This window comes from Thermobia domestica, chromosome 16 (assembly GCF_964235325.1).
Source record: "Thermobia domestica chromosome 16, izTheDome1.hap1.1, whole genome shotgun sequence".
NCBI lineage: Eukaryota > Metazoa > Arthropoda > Insecta > Zygentoma > Lepismatidae > Thermobia > Thermobia domestica.
The window spans coordinates 134987941-135008073 of record NC_137469.1 but is presented as its reverse complement, the minus strand read 5'-3'; the positions used below and the strand labels follow the sequence as shown (position 1 = coordinate 135008073).

The following is a 20133-nucleotide window of genomic DNA, read 5'->3' as shown; positions in this document are numbered from 1 at the left end:
AAATAATAGACTTCCTTATCCTTTGCCTTTGACGTTAAGAGAAATAACAACGATATCGCCGGTCAATCTCGACCTTATCCGGGTCTGATTGGTTCTTACTTATGCTTCCCATTAAACTCGAATCTCAACAGAACATGTAGAAAGGAGTTGGTATGTATTACTTGTATGTTATCGAATATACAAGACAAATTACCACTGGCGTATGCACAAGAGTTTTAGAGTTTAAATACCTCTTTCGGCAAAAAAAAAAAAAGGAAAACTAAACATTTATCTTATTAAGATACATATACAAAAATCGTTTATTTTACAAGGGAATAAAATACGGCCGCCCAAAGATAAAGGAAAGTAACTACATTTTGTTGTTTTGAAAAAAAAAGTGATTTTTAATAATTAACGATACTTTTAAAGACTTTGTTTTCTTTCTTCACTGACGCCGGAAAGGGAACAAAGTCTTTAACAGTAATGTTAATTATCAAAAATCATCTTTTTTGATGTTTTTCTCAAAACAAGCAAAATGTAGATATTTTTTTTTCACCTTTGGGCAGCCGAATACAATGCTTGAACATTTACCTTGACAAAATTCTGTATATGCCGCTTCAAATAAGTATACAACAAACTTGATGAAATCTCCAGAATTATGGAGTTGCCTACACGCCAGTTAATTACAAGAAATGATGGAAGACAATGGCTAACGCGCGATACAACTTCCAGTCATCAACGAGGGACAGATTAGACAGAGTAAAACAAAAGTATTAACATGAAGTAATAAATGCTCATATTCTTAAGTACAAGCGACAATCTTTAATAAATACAATTCCTCACAGTATGGATCAGTTTAATTTACTATTTCTTAAACAAAATAGTAAGTTTACCTAATTTCAAGTCAGTATTATGAATGTGAACCAGTTAAGGTAACGAGCTTCCCTATAAGAATTGAAAAAATAAAAAATGTATTTACTCTTTACTTAATAAATGGCTATCTATTCCTGCTGCATTTCTGTACATAGGAAGATGTAATCACATCTTAACATGTTATGGTCGAAGTGAATGTGTGTGCAGCTGTACCCACTTGTGCGGCCGTCTATGTTCCAATTTTTTAGATATCATATCAATTTTGCTTGCTCTGCACTTCGCTGGCTGGTGAGATAGATTGTATGTGAATATCGAACATTTCTTCTAGTGCAAAATTTCCAAATTTTATTGTAGAAGCAACGTTATTCTGCAACAAACCACATCAAACAATACCCGATGGACATTTCGACAAATTTTATGCTCCTGATCAATTTCGTCTACATTGAAAGAAATATTTGGTGCATAATGCTTCTGTGTAGTCGAATGCTCCTTCTGGAAAAGTCTAAATAAAAAGGTATTTTAATTTCAAGGAGATCGAAGAATTTAGACAAAACTACTTTGCAATGTAAATAGATATATTTACAAGTAACACTTCCCAAGTGTAACATTCTCATTATGATAAAATTTGGCAGGTAGATACAACACATGAAATAAACGAATTCGTGTTTTTTTTTTTTATTTCCTGCGGAAAAACGGTTTTAGAACAAAAGCCTCCACCCAAAATTTTGAAAGTTGACGCCCGATATCCAAAAACAAATGTCCCGAAGTGAACGAAATTGTGCACAGATATTGTAGACTTAAAATGCGGGAATACGTGTTTCGTATTTTCCTGGAAAAAATAGTTAGGTGGGGCACGGATCCCTCCAAAATTTGATCACTAAATATCAAAAGTGCTAATAACAGTATGTCAGATGTGTGTAAAGGACATGAAGAATTGGAACGAAACTTTGTGTAGAGACAATCGCAAAAAATAAACTAATACGTTTTTTTTTTATTTTCTGCGGAAAAACGGTCTGGGGGCAAAATACCCTATCCAAAATTTTTGAATTTAACGCCCGAAAGGCAAGAAGAACTGGACCGAAGTGAACAAAATTGTACACAGATATTGTAGACATAAAATGAGGGAATACGTGTTTTGTATTTGCCTGGAAAAACTGTTAGGTGGGACACGGATCCCTCCAAAACTTTGATCACGAAATATCAAAAGTGCTAATAACAGTATGTCACAAGTGCTTAAAGGATATGAAGAACTGGAACGAAACTTTGGGGAGTGACAATTCGCAAAAATAAACGAATACGGTTTTTTTCTCTTATTTTCTGAGGAAAACGGTTTCAGGGGTAAAAGCTCCTATCCAAAATTTTGGAATTTAACGCCCGAAAGTCAAGAAGAAGTGGGCCGAAGTGAAAGAAATTGTGCACAGATATCGTAGACGTAAAATGAGAGAATGCGGGTTTCGTATTTTCCTGGAAAAAATACGGCCCTTCTAAACTGTTGATTACGAAATATCAAAAGTGTAAATAAGTATACGTGAGATGTTCCTAAAGAATATGGAGAATTGAAACGAAACTTCGTACAGGGACAATTTGCAAAACAATAAACGAAACGTGTTTTAATTTGTGCGGAAAAACAGTGTTGGGCCTAGGCCCCCTCCGAAAAAAGTAAACATTACCGTAATAGCGCAGGAAGGTGTGGACCGAAGCAAATGAAAGTAAGTGTAGATATTATGTATGTAAAATAAGTCCTTTCGTGTTTCTCAAGTGTCCGTATCCGATTTGCTTGAAATCTGGCACATGAACAGTAAACAGAAAATAAATCGACACGATTTTTTGTTTTTGCGGAAAAACATTGTAAGGAATAAAGGCACCTCCTAAAATACTATAAAATACCCTATACTGTTTGAGCCGTTGATTTGAGAAACTTGAAGAAATCGGATGGAGACAGTTGTGAAACACGAAATATCTTATTTTATATATCCAATATCTACACACAATTTCATTCGTTACGGTCCACTCCTTCCCCCATCCAACGCCTCGGTTCCTCCAAACATTTTTTTCTTTCAGGAAAATATGTAACACGTATTCCCTCATCTTACCTCTACAATATTTGTGCACAGTTTCATTCACTTCGGTGCACTTCTTTTGCCTTTCGGACAAATATCAAAATTTTGGGTGGAAGCTTTTGCCCCTAAAATCGTTTGTTTCTTGTGTATTGTCCCTACACAAAGTTTCGTTGCAATTTTTCATGTCTTTTACACACATCTGACATACTGTTATTAGCACTTTTGATATTTCTTGATCAAAGGTTTGGAGGGACCATGTCCCACCTAACCGTTTTTTCCAGGAAAATACGAAACACGTATTCCCTCGTTTTACGTCTACAATATCTGTGCACAATTTCGTTCACTTTGGTCCACTTGTTTTTGCCTTTTGGGCGTCACTTTTCAAAACTTTGGGTGGGGGCTTTTGCCCCCTAAAAGTTTTTTTCCGCAGAAAATAAAAAACACCTATTCGTTTATTTCATGTGTAATATCTACCTGCTAAATTTTATGAAAAACGTAGTGTTACACTTGGGAAGTGTTACTTGTTAGTATAATCAGATGAACTTATGTCCGTAAGGACTTCTTTCTTTCTAGTGTCCCTACTCCAACAGTAGACCCTACTCTTTTGCAATTTGTTGATAATACATGTACCAAGTTTGGTTACAGTTGTTCGAGAAGTTTTAGAGTTATTGTGGAACATATACAAACACACACATTTACATCTATTTTTGATGGTATAAAGATTAAATGTATTGTGATTAAAATTTATCAAAAATAAACACTTATAATATTGCAGATTGGCATATTATAGCTCCTTGTTAATAACCATATCTTTAATTTGCTTTTTATTTTTGTTGTTGTTGTTGTTGTACACATGCATATGCAAGGAGCATTAGAATATTAATTTTGTGACATTTGTGAAAAATCTGACGCTCACTGGCATTTCCGGAACAAAATTTTGAATTTTTACAAAGATCCATCATCTAATGCTTCGCCCCCTGTACATCCCTAAGGCGGTGTCTACCAAAATAAGATTCCATATATGAAAAACGCATACTTTTTTGCTACAATGACGCCAAATTTCATATTAATTAACAAAAAATACCTTCTTCTCGTATGTCCCTACTAAAAATATTTATGGTGATTTTCCTATTTTTGAAAGGGGATTGTAGCCCCATTATTAATCACTCTTACATGTAGGGAGCATGGGAGCATTAATTCTGTGACATTCGTAATTAATCTGACGTTTACTGGCACTCCGAAAATAAATTTTGGGATTTTGGTAACACATCACCCACCACCTTTTTACGCCCCTTGCCCCCCAAAAGGGGGGCCTTCCCAAAATTATGTTTGAGACGGCTTTACTAGCTTTGTGAATGAGTGTTTTTGCATTTTGTAACAAATGCAACTCATTTGCCCCAAAATCTTTACGAATAATTATTGGAGAAAACTGCTTCCAAAATTTAACATTGAATCTCCCATAAGGAAAATGAACTTTTGTGTTTACACCCCCAAAAGGGAGGCTAAATAGCAATTTTCTCCTATTTCCTTTAGAAATTCGAAAAATTCAGATATTTCTCAATAAGAGTGCCAAATTTTATATAACTAGTGTGAAAACTTCATCTTCTTCCAGTGCTGTAGAAAATTACACGAATTATGGAATAGTCTGTATAGTTTATTTCACAGTTGACTTCTAATAAATGATAATAACAGTTCTAGTAATAATAATAACCTATAACACTCAGAAAAATAATTTATATATCTTACGTATTTTAAGTTAATATTGTATGTAAATTTATATATCATGCTAGAAGAACAATGGAAAGAAATGCAGAGGTCTTATTAAACGCTTGCAAGGATATAGGTTCAGAAGCAAATGAGAAAAGAACTAAATACATGGAAATACGTCAGAATCGTAATAATACAGATTATGGATGCGTTAAAATATCAAATAAGACTTTTGATAAAGTGGGTATTTTCAAATATCTAGGATCAATATTAACAGACGAAAACCATATTCACGAAGAAATTAAATGTCGACTAAAATCAGGGAATTCGTGTTATTCAGTTCAAAATATTTTGTCGTCGCGAATTCTGTCGAGCAATTTGAAACTTATAAAACGGTAATCATACACATACTTGTTGTTCTGCAGGGATTGCGAAGCATGGTCGCTTGCTCTAAGGGAAGAACGTAGAGTGAAAGTGTTTGAGAACAGGATCCTGAGACGAATATTCGGACCCAAGAGGAACGGGAATGAGGAATGGAGGATACTTCATAACAAGGAACTGCATAATTTATAGCGTTTACCAAACATTGTTAGGGTCATCAAATCTAGGAGGCTCAGATGTTCAGGTCATGTAGCCAGGATAGAAGAAAGTAAGAACGCTTTCAAAATCTTAACTGGAATACCAACCGGAAAAAGACCATTAGGAAGACCTAGGCGCAGATGGGAGGACAATATTAAGATGGATCTCGCAGAAATAGGAATACAAACTAGAAACTGGATGCAATTGGCTAAGGATAGAAGTCAATTGAGAGTTTTTTGTGAACGCAGCATTGAACATCATTCGGGTTCTATTAGCTACAAAGTTAGTTTTTAGTTAGTTATTTTAAATTATGCTCCAATTTGATATATTTTTGTGCCTGTTTTAGGATTTTCCTCCAATTATGATGTATCTATAACTATACCTTCAACATCTACTCATTAACTTTTCAAATGTTTTTCAAAGGAAAATTTTGTACTTTACCTTGATAATTTCTTGTCCCCTGTCTTCTTATCCATTTTCAATATTATTTCTTCAACTTCATGGAACGTAGTAGTAATCGGGTACAATACTTCATCTATGTTACTTCTGTTAGCATTGGAATAAGCAGTTGATATATATACAAAAGCCTAGAAGAAAATAATTAAATAATTACAATCAATGGTATCATTTAAACAATTTAATAACCGGTTCTATAACTTACTATGGTAAGTTGATTTAGTATTACTATGCGATTACGTTATGTATGTATGTATGTATTCACCAACTAAAAACAGTTTTAATGACCATACTTCTCGTGGTCATTAAAACATAGGACCACGCCTGTGTGAGTCTAAAACACAAGAAGCTTCAGGTAGACCACTTTATAATCGATTTGTGACAGCGCAAGGCAAAATTTGTTTTTCTAACTAAAACTAAATACATGTTTCACAAATGAATTGCATCTGCACATTGGAGAGTTGCATTTCGGTTGATCAAATACTATAGAAAATTAAAATGTAATATGCCAATTGCAACATAGGCCCTATTCTGACTCTTTAAATGATGGAAAGGGAAAAAATATTTAGTTTAACGTCCGACGATTATGGCCTTTAGGCTAAGGGAGACGAAAGATTAAGGCAAGCGAATGATGAAGGAAGAATTGTTGGAATGAAAATGTGGAAGAAACGGGAATACCCCGAGAAAATTCACGGCCACGATGATGTTCACAAAAAACTTACATGGCGGAGGAATTAACCAGGGATTCCACGCATCAGAGGTAAGCGCTGTACCACTAAGTCAGTGTGTAGACAAGTAAAATTGAGGTTGAACCTAGAAGTAATTGTAATAAAAGGTATTTTTATTGTTCCTGCTTCTATTGAGTGTTCTAAATATCATGTCAAAAGTTTTCCAAAATCTGATTACGGGAAAGCCGCCATTTTGGGCCGCCATCTTGGACATTTTCGAAAACCATTTTGATACACTTTTCTTGTAATATCTTCGCAATGAATCAAGGTAGAGACTTGGTTCTTGTCCCAAATCGAAGCTAATAAACAATACAATCACCAAAGTGTACAATTGGTATAATTGTATGCAGAATTATTTAAATATCGTTACTGTTAAGTTGAAAACATTGTTGAGTTGGCCTTATTTTGTTACTTTTATGGCTAATAACTATGAAATCCTAAGAAATACTGGAAAACACCCCGAAATAAAATTAATAGATCCCAATATTACCTTTCCATCGACTCTAAAACTGTTTACCTATGTCTGAAAGTAAGGGAGTTACTGGTTTTAAGTGATGCAGGGTGTTGTATTTTGAGTCACTCACATACGTAACTCAGGTACTGTGGTTAGATATCAAAACAAGAAGGAAGTTGTCAGAACATTTTCGATCGCTGCACAGTGTTAAATTTCAGCAATCTGGGTGGAAAAATTCAATTTTGGTAAAGAACAGCCTATTCGACTTCCCAGTGTTAAATATGGTAGTTTAACACTAAAACATTGGCAAGAGATTTGCAGTTTAATACAAAATAAAGAATGTAATATGCTAATAACATACGTACATTCAAAATGATAGTATATTACACGTTTGTAGGCCCTAAAATAACTTCATCATAAAAGACTATTGAAAAGAAAAGCAACAAAAATACCTAACTGCCAAAAGTAAGTACTTACAACATAATTCAGAATTACTGAAGTCATTTTCCTCATCTGATCTGTCTTCGGAACTAGTTGACGGAATTGTCTTCTTTTTTAAGTGTATTCTCAATTTCCAACAACTCTTGTATATCTTTGCTCATCTTTCTGTGATTTGTATGTGAAGAACATCGTAGACTTGCTATATATGGATCTGAGGTGATAAGGAGTTGATTGATTAAGTCCGTATTTGTGTCCACTCTAGAAGTTTTCCGAGTAAATCTTTCACGAAACTGTCTATTATCCTTATTTCTTGCTTCTTGGGCTTCTTTTGAAAATTGCCCTATAGGCAAAATACATGCTGCAAGTATCTCACTTCCGGGAAATAAAATTTTATGCAGGCTCACAGGGATTGGATACCAGCTGTAGATTTGGAAGTATAAATCCATGGTGTCTTTAGCGAATCGTTGAAATTGGTCTAAATTAATTTTTCTACCATCACAATTTTTGCACTTGATGATAGTGCCTAAACGTTTAATTAACTCAAAGATTCACTCCAATGATTTTAGCAGCCTGCTCGCGTTGCCACTTTGTTGCTTAGGCATATCAACTTAAAGGGTTATTTCCTTTCTTAGCTTCTCCTGAACTTCTTTCTTCTTCATTTCAATTTTGTTCTTATTTTCAGAACACCTTGCTTGCCACGTTTTAATGTCTGGCCGGTAAGATGTATGGATAATGCATTCGAAGACTCTAATCCAAGCATGAAGAGGTGATATACCAAACAAAAGGAATTCGGTTCGGACCTCTTTTCTTGTGATCACATCTAACTTATTCATTTCACTGGGTTTTGCCCCGCATAGGTAACACGTTTGAGTGGAAGAGTATGTGGACGCAGAATTACACACTTTTCCATCCACCATGCAGAAAACCAGAATTGGTATTACGGTCACTCCAAACAATTAAGAGTGATTTTAGTGTCGATCAGTCTATCTGTTGGCTGTTTGATCTTATCAACTTCTGTGATAACTAAACTAGCCGATTCGTGTGCAAAAATAAATTTAATAGGACAACAGTACTTACTAGAGGAAGCGGCAGGATTTTGCCAGATGGTTGTGTCGTTTGCAGCACAGGAGTCGTTTGCAGCACACATTTGTAAGGGAACCATACAAATGCTAAACAGGCTTGCATCACTGAAATGTTCTTCAGAAAACTTCTGTTTGTACCGACTCTGGTCCGATCCGTCACATCACCACTTGATGTTCATGTGAAAAGCACATGTAATTGTAGATACATGTAATTTCTCACTGGCCTCTTCAGTTTGATACAAGCGAGAAATTGTGTGATCGATGAGCGACTGCAGAGGTACTTCCGTCGTATTTTCCGTAGTACTAATGCCTTCTGGATAGTACAACTGCTTTGACTCCTTAACTCTATGATAGGGAGGATATAATTTAGAAGCCATCTTTTCGGCTTGCTCGCGAATTTGTCGATATTGACGAACGTTCACTATTAAGGCGAGTGCTTGTTCTGGTGTTAATGACGCTGACTTTTGAAACAATTATATTCGAGCTTTCTTAATTGTTGTTCCTCTATTCGGGGATGCAGTGGAGAGTTCCTTTGACAACAGCCGCAAAGTCCCGTCTGCCTTCTTTTCTTAATTGCATTCATCAAGCCACTGGGAATGGCAATGAAGGAAACGTTGTCTATATCTTACGACCTTCTCCCATTTGCTTTTGATTTGCTGACAAAAATTCTTATTGTAGTGTTTAGATAAATATTATCCTATTCAATATCCACTTTACTACCTATTTCTTGCAAGACATGAGCAATCAGATTGTCAAACTTTGCCTCCTTTGGACTTTGAACCCATATTTCAAAGTTTTCCTCGGGAAATCTAAAGTGTCATTCTGGAAGAAACAAACGAAATCAAAAAAGTTCGCAAACATTCGCAAGATCTTTTTCGATATATAGAATCACAAATGCCCTAGGCATAATATTAGCACAAGCACACCACTGAATTCAGATAAATTAAGAAGTAATACCTTCGTAAAATATCCCTTATAAACTATTATGTTGCATACAAAATGCATCTTTTTGACGGACTTTAACGGGCCCACAACTTCTATTCATCTAAACACACCACTAGCTAAGAAAATGTTACAAATTCACACAACTGCTTCAGACTTTAACACCCAACAGACGAGGGACATAGGTGAAGCAAACTTGTTGTTCTAATTAGACGCAGTTGTAGCTGCCTGAATCTCGAACATGTTAGTGCATATTTGGCGTGCTCCTAGTACTCCGTCTGGTGGGGATTCGGTGAACAAACATCGTCTTCTTGAGCATTAGACATCCTAGGGACGAAATCTAGCGCTCTCTCTTTTTCACTTAGATTGCTGAAATTTCACACAGTGCGCTGGGTAAAAAAAAAAAGTCGACATATTATGGAACATTTCACGTCTTCCAAAGCCTAGTGTACCTGACTGGCAGGGCGTGAGTTAATTGGTTCACAAGGGCGAACATCATACTATATCATCTGTGGTTTTCCTCCCTATTATCGACATGAATCAACCAAGAGTCTTGCATTCTGTCAATGATGTTATTTATAGCAAAGCATGCAGCAAGTTACAACCAGTTCCCAAAGTCACACTTGATTAGCCGTTGCACCTGAAAGCAGTAGTAATCGTAAGCAACGAATCAGAAGATAGTCCGTTAAAGAATGTATCCTCAGACTAGGAGATCTGCACACGATTATGAGTTTCCTTGAGTGCATTTGTTTTGTCATAACAGGATTAAGTTTGGCTGAAATTTTGGAGGTTGTGCATGCAGTAAACACAGTGAAGCATATGCTGTCGGGCAAAGTAATTGCCAGAGCTATTTGTGGACGCATACTGGTGTCATCAATCCTTAATAATATTTTAGCTAAAGAAGCAGTAAGTACAGAACCTGAAGGCACTGATATAACTATAGAATAACCGTTAAAAATAAACCATACAACGATTATCATTTGAACGACTTCGTTATCATTTCGATTATCATTTGAACGACTTAAAGAAGAAATGTTGGCTTCCGAAATTCCTAATGGCGTAATCATCAGGCTTTACAAAAAGTATAGGATAAAAAGGATGTGATTTCGTATTGAAACATGTTTTCCATTACGAGCTTCGATATTTGACCCACTTGGATTTGAGAGAGTCTGGAAAGACCCAGCTTACAACGTACTTGCGTGGTCAATGCCAGGCAACCCCTACAACACCATGAAATATGTGCTATGGCATTGATGGTGGGAGGTTACTTGACCGTTTACCCTGGAGTAAGCAACAAACATTTGAAGCACTCTCCCTTTCATATGTACAGTATGTTCAGTCGAAGTTCGGGCAAGCAACTATTATATTTGATGCCTACCAAGGAGAACCCTTATCAACAAAGTCTGAAGCTCACTGCAAGCTCAACAGAGGTCTAGAGAGACCAAAAACGCATGTAACTCAGTCGATGGTTCTCGCATTCATCAAGGACAAGGACATGTCCTTGAGTAACAAAGAGTACAAGCACACGTCTGTAACACTGTTGGCTGACAAGTAAAGGGTTCAAATCGATGAATTGAGTTGAGGGATGAGACATAATGCGTTTGATAGACGATGTGAAAATATGTGTGTGTGCAAAGTTATAGCGGCTGAACGCCATAACAAACTGAAGAGGAGGGAGGTCAATCGTGATCATCGCTTGTTGCCCATCGGTTGTCCGCCGACGCTTACGCCATGGGGACACTAGCGGCAATCCGACGCGTCGCTATAGCGACGATCAACATTTACCAGCATGTGGGCCACTAGGTGTTGGCGATGTTTACTGCATGGGGAACCTATTAAAATATTCTTCGACGTTCGAGGAATCATCCATTTCGAGTTTGTGCCACCAGAACAACCTGTCAACGCAGGATTTTATCTAGAAGTGCTCAAGAGACTGAAACGCAGGGTCGCCCGTGTTCGAAGTGACATCAAAGACTCAATGAAACTTCACCACGACAATGCACCAAGTCACACCGCCTTCACCGTCGTCGACTTCCTGGCCCGGAGCAGAACCCCAGTGGTCCCCCACCCCGAACTATAGTCCCGATCTGGCTCCTAGTGACTTTTTTTTTGTTTCCCCGTTTGAAGAGATACCTCAAAGGAAAACATTGTGACTCCGTGCAGAACATTCAAGCCCATGTTACAAGGTTTTTAAAAGCCATTCCAGCCGAGGAACAATAAAACAGTTTTTTCTAAAGTAATGCTCATTACTTTCATAATGAACCCTGTATTTCATTTCATTAACTTTCCGAACTGAAATCCTCTTTCGCGACTTCTGCCACACACACACACACACACACACACACACACACACACACACACACACACACACACACACAAACAGATAATAGAGTTGTTTGCTTACCTAACTATGACGTCATTAAAGTTAGCACTTTAGCTACTCATTAAAGTTAGTTTCTAACGCACTAAATAAACACACACTCATACAATTCTTAACATAGACAACAAAATATTGCAAAAGGAATATCATCTTGAAAATGAAATTGCAACAAGGGCCTATTTAGAAATAAAATTAGACCATATTACTAATCAACCACACAAAACACGAATCAGGAGATAACTTATTAAAAAGACACTTTTGATTTCAAACTTGGTCACAATAGTGTCTACTTTCTGAGGTTAAAAGTAATAAGTTTACAAAGGTACGAAACAAATATAAAGAATAAGGAGACGAGATTAGTTTGTCATTTATAAATAAAGAAACTAGAGTAAAACAGTTCAAGACTTGAATCTCAAGTAAAAATATAAACAAATATTCACAATAATAATCTCAGATTTATTTTATTTGTACATTATTAACAAGACTCAAGAATGGCAGTATCGTATAACCAAACAGGGTTGATTACACTAGACCTAGAATTATAATAGGTGTTGGAAACACTGGCTTAATTAGTGATTCAATTATTTCTACTTTGACTATAGTAATAAAATCTATTATAATCTTCAGTTTAGGAAGTGCATTTCCTTACGTATTTAATATTTGATCTACATGTCTTATATCCAGGGTTGTAATGAGACATTTCTCCAGCTAATACTTCTATACTGCAACGTATATGCACCCAAACTTTACGAAAGAACAAACTTCAGTGTGTGTGTATGCTACATTTTTGTATGTATGTGTATCCCACTAGATAAGAAATTACATAGTAATATAATACTTACAACTAGCTGACGCATTTCTTTGGCTAAGTTAAGCAAGTCTCTTGTTCCAAACGCATTGGTAATAATAACAGATCGTGGATCTTCCGTGAATGATACTGTAGCTGCAGAATGGAAAACCACAGACACATCTTCTATCAGTAATTTTCGGCTTTCATCATTAAGGATTAATCCTCTTGATCCAAACTCTCCTTCAATTGGGATTATTTTCTGCAGGATTTCCGAATTAGTTGCTTTCAAATGATCAAACAGCTATTTCGAAAAGAAGCAATTAATACAAATTATATTCTATTTAAAACAATATTAATACAAACCATTTAGTATAAAATTAGAGATTTTAAGCAGATCTATTCAAATTGCTTTACATTTGATTTGATAGTATTTTAAATCAACATAAAACACGTTGTATACAAAATCAGTTTACTTTCCGAACGAACATTGTACAGTATTTTAATTCTTGGGTAATGGACCTGTAAGATCAAAACATGCGTACGACCGAAACGACATAAGACCGAAAATAGTTACCTGCATACAATCGAAATAGCAATAATAATAATAATAATAATAATAACTTATAATCATGCAATATTAAATAACAATCATTTTCTTGAAGATATATAAGCGAAAACCGCCATAGGACCGAAAAGGCAGTGGTTCTCACTCTGCAGCTCGGAATCTTCAATACATATACACATGGGCGTAAAATAACCAGAAGAAGATAAATTATTTTCATAGTTGACCCAGGGACTCACAGCGTTAGAGTACGTAGATGGGGTGGGAAATGAGTAATGACAGATAAATTTACGCAGTATCGATGATCGTGCGCCGTTTCGATCTATGATATTTCGTCCTGTGCCGTTTTGGTTGTGTGTAGTCTATGCATAGGGTTCTATGTGTCACACCGGCAAAGGATTGACAAAAGTTTATTATTTCTAGCAGCACAGACTAGATATATAATAAAAATACTGTTTTTTTAGGCGCATGATTAAAAGTAAGTTTTTGACCTGATGTAGAAGCCAAGGAGCATAACAGAACCGCTCACCACAAGGCAACAGAAATCTCATTCGAGCAGTCAGTTCAATGGTTACACGTAGAATGGAGAAGGGCGGCAATATATTAGTTTGATAGGGGCAGAGTTGTGAAGGCCAAACGACTGGGAACAAGGATCTTAGAAACAGAGCGATTTGTCAGGTGTTCGCGAACTTCTTTGGTAGTGTATTCCAATGGTGGGAAAATAACTGTGAAACCAAAGCCAAACGACAAGCCAGGGAGGTCACACATCATTAAAGACGTCGGAAGTCGTAGAATGAAGAGTAGAATAACATCATAGGGGCCAATTGTATCACAATGAACAGCGGATTTTAACAGTCTACAAAGCACGAGATTAGTTCACCATACAGACAATTTTAAACTCTGACCACTTGAGCTCAAGGACGCAAATGATTAGGACCGGATTTTCTGATCATGAAGCTCAGATTGCTGAAATATGTGATAAACGCTTCTCTGTAACTGAAAAGTGGAAGAAATATAGTATAAGAACTTTCAAAATTACAAGGGTATTCAGTAATCAGAATATAAATTATTTCAGTTATTTACTTAGTCACGAAACATGGGAAGGTATATTTTCATTAAACAAATGATATATATAATGAATTCATAAAAACTTTTGCTCACTATTTTGATGTAGCTTTTCCTAAAATGAAACTCGTGTTAAAATCCCAGAAGAAGGGACAATGGGTGACTCCTGAAGTACTAAAAGCAAGTGCTACAAACATAAACTTAGTAAGGTTTTCAAAACAGGTTGTCCAAAGTCCCACTATAAACAACATAAAAAAGGTACAAGGAACTAATTAGAACGACTAAAAGGAACTACTACCAACTTAAACTTGCTTATGCATCGAATAAAACTAAAACCATGTGGAACATTATAAATGAAGATCTAAATGGTGGCAAAGAGACACCATAAGTAGACACAATAATATATGAAGGGAAGAGTGTAACAAACCCAAGGGGAAAAGCAGAAATGTTTAATATTTTTTCAATAAATGTTGTCGCAAAAATTATGGATAGTGATAAAGTAAATAAATATAAACAGAATGGCTACAAAGTAGTTACTGTAAATAATTTTAAACAAAGTTCAAATAAATATGAAAAAACTATCTTTCTACTGCCAGTGTCGGAAGATGAAATAGCAAATATAATAAAATCTCTCAAAAACAAAAATACAGCTGGAATTGATGAAATCTCAGATAATTTATTGAAAAGATGTTTCCATCAGATGAGAAAGCCACTTTGTCGTTTAGCAAATATATCACTTACAAATGGCGGGTATCCAGAAAATTTAAAAATTGCGAAAGTTAAGCCCTTGTTTTAAAAAAGTGAAACACAAAATAAATAATTAGAGACCAATATCTCTCCTACCTGTCGTTGGAAAAGTTTTGGAAAAAATTATGTATAACAGGGTAATTATTTTTTTATTGAAAGAAAATGTTATCTCAACAAAACAATATGACTTCCTTAAAGGTCGATGTGCAATCACGGTAATATTTAATTTCATTGAGAAAGTAAGAAATATTGTAGGTAAGAAAGAAAACTGAATAGGAATCTTTCTTGATTTGTCTAAAGCTTTCGACACAGTGCAACACAGTTTACTTTTGAACAAACTGGAGAGCTGTGGAATACGTGGTAAAGCAAGGGACTGCTTTGGTTCGTACTCAAAAAATCGTAGGCAGGTCGTAGAAATAACGCATAAGAATAATAACATTGTAGAAAGCTATTTATCAGATGAATTATATATAAAACACGGAATTCCACAAGGATCTATTCTAGGGCCATTACTCTTCCTTTTATATAATAATGATTTTGAAAAAGAAGCATATCTTCAGCAGATGTTACGCTTTTTGCTGACGATACCACTCTGCTAGTGAGTGGAAATAATGAAAAATTACTGGAACAGAATGCTAGGCAAACACTAAATGAAATATATCTTTGGATGAAGAATAATAATCTTGTTGTTAATGTTGAAAAATAATTTGCTATAAATTTTCATAATAAGTGCAGTAAACCTATATACCCTAACCTGTATCTGAACCAAAATAAAATTAACTATACAACACACTGTTCGTTTTTAGGTCTTACTATAGATCATAACCTGACATGGGAATTTCATATAGTCAGTTATTAATAAATTAAATAAAATATGTTATGCACTAAGGGTTATTAGAAAGAAGGTAAATTTAAAATTAGCGAAAACCTTGTACCATTCGTGTTTTAACTCTATCTTGCAATATGGTATCGTGTTCTAGGGAAATTCAAGTCAGAGATTTAATGTTTTCAAAATTCAGAAGAAAGCCATAAGAATACTTTGTGATAAGAAGCCGAATTTTTCTCGTAGACATTTGTTTAAGGAGGTGTCAATATACTTCCACTGGATAGTTTATATTTGTATCGTCTCTTTTTGTATTTGAAAGGACACTCATCGGCATTCGTAACAAATAAGGATGAACATAATCATAATACGCGAAATAAGAATGATTTTCATTTGTGTAATCACCGCTCAGCAATGTTTCAAAAAAGTGTAAGTTATGGTGGTGTTAAGTTGTACAACATGTTGCCTATTGATATAAAGTATGAAGAAAATATGAAAAGGTTTAGACAAATGTTAAAATCATTTCTATTAGAAAATTCTTGTTATACGATTGAGGAGTACGTAAATATCACCACAAGGTAATTTTACTTATTTTACTCATGTAATTTTTTTGTACTTATGACGCATGTTACACTTACTTGAGGACATTCCTCATACTTGTAAGTTCATACAAAAGAAAGAAATACAATACAATACAATACACTGTTTGATATTGGCCTCCCCTGGCGACTACCCATACGTGTACCAATGTTAACCGTATGGCTTAATGGACACGGGCACGTGTCTATCGTCATTGGACCTCAAAGTAACAGCACAACGTTGCATGGTTCGATGAATCACGATACCGCTTACTTAAATCACATCGATGCCCGGGTGAGAATTAGTTGTCTCCCAGTAGAACTGGTCCTCGAAACGTGCACAGAAAGGCGAATCAAACCACTGGAGACTCTATTATATTTTATAGAATCTTCACATAGTCATTCTGAGATCGATACTGTGTGTGGAGAGCACCTTGATGTCTTCAATCAGTAGTTCATTACACCCATTCATGTCGACAATGTTTGCAGCTAGGAATGGCACCTTTCAGCAGGACAACGATCCTGGCCAGTGTTGTACTGCAGCGGTTCGAGGAGCACAGCAGTGAATTTTAGTTACCACAGTGGTTCCCAAACTTACCTGATCTGAACTCAATTGAAAATCTTTAGAAAATTGCCATTGAATATCAGATCTGAGCTCAACACGGAATTTACAGGAACTAAGTGGCTTGTGTGTACAGGTGTGGTGCGCTCTGTCTCCAGCCACCCACCAAGGCGTCATTGCTTCCTTACCAAACCGCATTGCTGGTGTCCTGCGAGACAAAGGTGGACACACCAGACATTAGATAACACTAGTTAACAAATTTAAACTTTTTGTTTGTTACATGAGAAAAATCACCTGATCTTAAAGGAACTTTTTGCGCTGAATTCGAATATGCACTCGGTTTCTCTCCATCACGTACAGTTTTCCCGTAACAGAGGGATTTTCGGGAAAATCCCTCAAAAATTTCCCTTTTTCAGATATTTTATTCCCCTAGCTCCTGTCCCCTTACATATAGTAACATAGAAATTATACCTAAGTATACCTTGATTTATATTTAATAAACCCTAAAAGTTTCGTAAAAATCGCTTTGTTCTTTCTAGAGAAATAAATATATTTGTATGTATACTGTGTGCACTGTTTATTGCACCTGATAGTAATGCTTTCAGATCTCCTGAGTTGGGGTAAAAACGATTTGCTTTATTACTACAAACACAGACATAAAAATGAATATTTACAATAGTCAACAACACATTTGTATTGCTCTCTGTAAATTAGAAACGTGTATAAAAATAGAATGTACTTCCAACGTATATTTTTTAAACGTACAGTATATGTATATCTTAATACATATATATACAATTCTCCAAGTTTTTTCGTTTTGTTCATGAAATTGTTATCAATATTTGTTATCAAACGTAACAGAATGCAAAAGAACTTCCACTTCCCGAGCCCCCTACCAACTGGGAAGACTTATGGCCAAAAGACTCTGATGATGATCATGACCTTGATGAACCATCGACATCAATATGTACATCCAAGGATCCAACGTTCATCCCTGACTGTGTTCGCGAGCCACATTTCATCCGGCAATGTGAACTTAATGACCTAGTCCGTGATTTGCACCTGACAAAACAAGAGGCGGAACTTCTGGGATCAAGGCTCCAGCAGTGGAACTTATTGGATGCAGAAACGAACATATCAGTGTACAGGAAAAGGCATGTTCAATTTTCAAGCTATTTCTCAATGCAAGATAATGTGTGCGTATGTACGGATATAAATGGGTTGATGGCGGAGCTAGGAATTCCTTACGTTCCAGAAGAATGGAGGTTATTTATCGACGCGTCAAAGGTCAGCCTTAAAGCTGTCCTTTTACATAATGGAAAGAAAAAACCTTCTATACCACTTGCGCACTCAGTGAAGATTAAGGAATCCTATTACACCATGTCAACTTTGCTAAATCTTATAAATTACAAGGACCATTGTTGGCAAATATGTTGTGATCTCAAGGTAGTTGGTATTTTATTAGGACTGCAGTGCGGTTACACGAAGTACCAATGTTTTTTATGTTTATGGGGTAGCCGAGCTGATGACAAACATTATGAAGTGAAGGAATGGGAACCTAGAGTGAATTACGTACCTGGAGAATGCAACGTCAAATACGCTCCTTTGGTAGATCCTAATAAGATATTACTACCGCCACTTCATATTAAGTTAGGACTTATGAAAAACTTTGTCAAAGCCATGGACACATCTGGTGAAGGTTTCAAGTATTTGCGAGATAAGTTCCCTAACCTGAGTAATGCTAAGATTTCAGCGGGAGTGTTTATTGGTCCCCAAATTAGGAAATTAATGCTTGATGATAGCTTTGACAGCAAGTTAAACAGTGCTGAGCTAGCTGCCTGGACAGCATTTAAGTGTGTTGTGCGCAACTTTCTGGGCAATAACAAAGCTGAGAGTTACACAGAAATCGTACAGGACATGATACAGAAATACAAAGAGTTGGGTTGTAGGATGTCTTTAAAAATCCACTTTTTGCACTCCCACCTCAGCTTCTTTCCTGCTAACCTAGGTGCTCTCAGCGACGAACAGGGGGAAAGATTCCACCAAGATATAATGGCAATGGAGAAAAGGTACCAGGGACGATGGGATCCTTCAATGATGGGGGACTATTGTTGGGGTCTTGTTAGAGAATGCAACATTTCTTACAAAAGAAGGAAGTAGTGTACGTTTTTGTAACCCAAGGGAAGTTTCATATATTGTGATAGTTTTGATTGTCTTTTCATGATCTTTTGGTACGTTTGTATTATTGTTTATTGTAAATTGTCACACTTGTAAATTATATTGTATTATATTTTATATATGTGTTTGTGGTAATAAAGCAAAACGTTTTACCTCAACTTAAGAGATCTGAAAGCATTACTATAAGGTGCAATAAACAGTACACACAGTATACATATAAACATATTTATTTCTCTAGAAAGAATAAAGCGATTATTACGAAACTTGGAGGGTTTGTTAAATATGAATCAAAGTATACTCAGGTATAATTTCTATGTTAGTATATGCAAGGGGACAAGATCTTGGGGTCCGGAATAAACGAAAAGGGAAATTTTTGAGTTATTTTCCCGAAAATCCCTCTGTTACGGGAAAACTGTACGTGATGGAGAAAAACCGAGTGCATATTCGAATTCAGCGCAAAAAGTTCCTTTAAGAACAGGTATTTCCTTTTATGTAACAAAACCTTTGTTAACTAGTGTAATTGTTAATAATGTTTTGGCTGATCAGTGTATTTTATATTTGAATATTCGTTTTGATTATGCAAATTTCACTATGCATGATGCTTGTTTTGTAAGTAAGAAGTACCTAGTAAAATGATCGCATATTTTCTTACATACATGTACAAGATATAAGTCGATCGGGACTGGCCAGGAGCTCTGCTTTCTACATTGCTATTATCATTATCATTATTATTATTATTATTATTATTATTATTATTATTATTATTATTATTATTATTATTAGTATTATTATTATTATTATTATTATTAATAATAATAATAATAATAATAATAATAATAATAATAATAATAATATCTCGTCGCATATATTAAGAACTCCTTTACTACAATAATTTAGTAGCAGAACAATGTCGACTTCATAATGCAATTTCCATAAGTCTTTTAATTCTCAGATAATGAAGGGGCGCGGTGTCTCAGTGATGCAGCGCTTACCTTTGTTGTGTAAGGTTACTGGTTCGATTCCCGGCCAAATAAGTTTGTGGTGGACCCACCGAGTCCTTAAGTTTTCTCGTAGTACTTCTATTTCCTCTCATATCATTATTCCACCTAAAGTGCAGATATCGTTTTCAAAGGCTTATAATAGCTTA

The 20133-nt window shown here is 35.6% G+C and overlaps 1 protein-coding gene across 1 annotated transcript in view; it reads right to left on the bottom strand.

Moving 5' to 3' along the window:
• Window positions 1-20133, bottom strand: part of LOC145672623 (fatty acyl-CoA reductase 1-like) — a 202143-nt gene that overhangs the window by 99610 nt on the left and 82400 nt on the right. The window contains exons 3-4 of the mRNA XM_081741783.1: window positions 12524-12772; window positions 5640-5785 (exon numbers count right to left, since the gene is read on the bottom strand). Coding sequence (XP_081597909.1) covers window positions 5640-5785; window positions 12524-12772 — 395 coding nt within the window. The remainder of the gene's footprint in view (window positions 1-5639; window positions 5786-12523; window positions 12773-20133) is intronic.